At 46.6% G+C, this 1,507-nt stretch overlaps 1 protein-coding gene across 5 annotated transcripts in view; it reads left to right on the forward strand.

Moving 5' to 3' along the window:
- Window positions 1-1,507, forward strand: part of RRM1 (ribonucleotide reductase catalytic subunit M1) — a 67,041-nt gene that overhangs the window by 29,688 nt on the left and 35,846 nt on the right. For 4 of the 5 annotated variants that reach the window (XM_006764320.2, XM_015564337.1, XM_015564339.1 and 1 more), the window contains one exon: window positions 542-683. The exons of the other annotated variant lie outside the window; for it this stretch is intronic. In XM_006764320.2, the coding sequence (XP_006764383.1) occupies window positions 542-683 (142 nt within the window). The remainder of the gene's footprint in view (window positions 1-541; window positions 684-1,507) is intronic. 5 annotated transcript variants of the gene reach the window in all.

Below are 1,507 nucleotides of genomic sequence, written 5' to 3' on the forward strand. Positions count from 1 at the left end.
GGGTTACCAGGCCTGCTGCTTCTCAGCTCATACAGGGTGTGCCATTACCAGCTGTCTTGGCCTCCCTGGTTCTGGTCCCTGCTGGGCTGAGAAGGTGTCCTCCAAAGGGATCTGTGCACTGGCTCCTGGGTGAGGCGGCTAAGGTATATTGAGCCCCCTTCTGTGGGCAGGGGTAGGGTGGGCCCCTCACCTACCCAGCAGCTAGGAGAGCACTTGAGAGCTCCCAAGCACTGGAGAGGGAGCAGAGATGCCATAAGGTTGTTGAGACTGGTTCTAGTGATAAGAAGATCCCCTACAATTGGGCTTTTCTGACCCCATGTTGTTAAATGAAATAAATCATCTTACAAAAAACAACAAAACAATATATGTTTTATTATGTCATAGTTAGTAACAGTATATATTCTTTCTTCTAAAAACACCTAGTAATTTTGTAAACTTCAAATCTTTTATTTGCCTAATTTACTGTCTTTGGATTATGTAGTTATTTCTGTGACTGCTTTGCTTCATTTCCTTCATAAATTGTGACTTCTTTCCCCTATAGCTGTTTCCTTCTGAGTATGAAAGATGATAGTATTGAAGGCATTTATGACACACTAAAGCAGTGTGCATTGATTTCCAAGTCTGCTGGGGGAATTGGTGTTGCTGTGAGCTGTATTCGAGCTACTGGCAGCTACATTGCTGGGGTAAGCTTCTGTTATATGATTAAAAATGTGTAGACTAGAGAAATTCAAGTCCATAAGCAACCAAGCTTATGGTTGAGAGGGCATATGCTGGGGCTTGGTAGACCTAAGTCTGTTAGTTACTGGCTGGTTGTGTGACTTGGAGTGACTCATTTCACTGCTTGTGACTTCATTTTCATCTGTCTTATTAAAGGTTTAGTATAGATGATCTCTAGAATACTTTTTATCTGAGATTTTGATTTATTTTATATTTTAGAATTCTGGTTTATCTATATACTAGAGACCTGGTGCACGAAATTCATGCACGGGGGAGGGGTCCCCTCATCCCAGCATGCACCCTCTCCAATCTGGGACATCCCTCTCAACAAAAACTTTGTGGCCTTCTCAAGGACTGACAAGTACCGCCAGCTTCCTCTGGAGGTCTACTTCCTCCTTAACAGCAAACACCTGGAGGTCTGTGAGACCGAGGTGTATGAAGATGCCCTGCTCTACCATTACACCCTGGAGCAGGTGCAAGCAGACCAGATCTCATTGCAAGGACCCTCCCACCCCACCCCCAGCTCCTTGAGACAGTGTGATTTCCCCTAATGGAACCCGAGGTCCTCCAGCGGCAGCATGACAAGCCGGACCCCAGCCCACTGAGAAACACTGGCCAATGCTCTCAAGTACCACCAAAACGAGAGCCTGCAGCCCAGCCTACAGAGTCCACAGATGGAGCTGCAGTCAGACTTCCAGTGCATTGTGGGCTTTGGGGACATTCACTCCATACCATCCACTGTTCTCAGTGGCCAGGCCAAGTACCTGAAACCCTTGCTGGGAGAGTGGGA

The sequence above is a fragment of the Myotis davidii genome, unplaced genomic scaffold (genome assembly GCF_000327345.1).
Source record: "Myotis davidii unplaced genomic scaffold, ASM32734v1 scaffold1181, whole genome shotgun sequence".
NCBI classification, from domain to species: Eukaryota; Metazoa; Chordata; class Mammalia; order Chiroptera; family Vespertilionidae; genus Myotis; species Myotis davidii.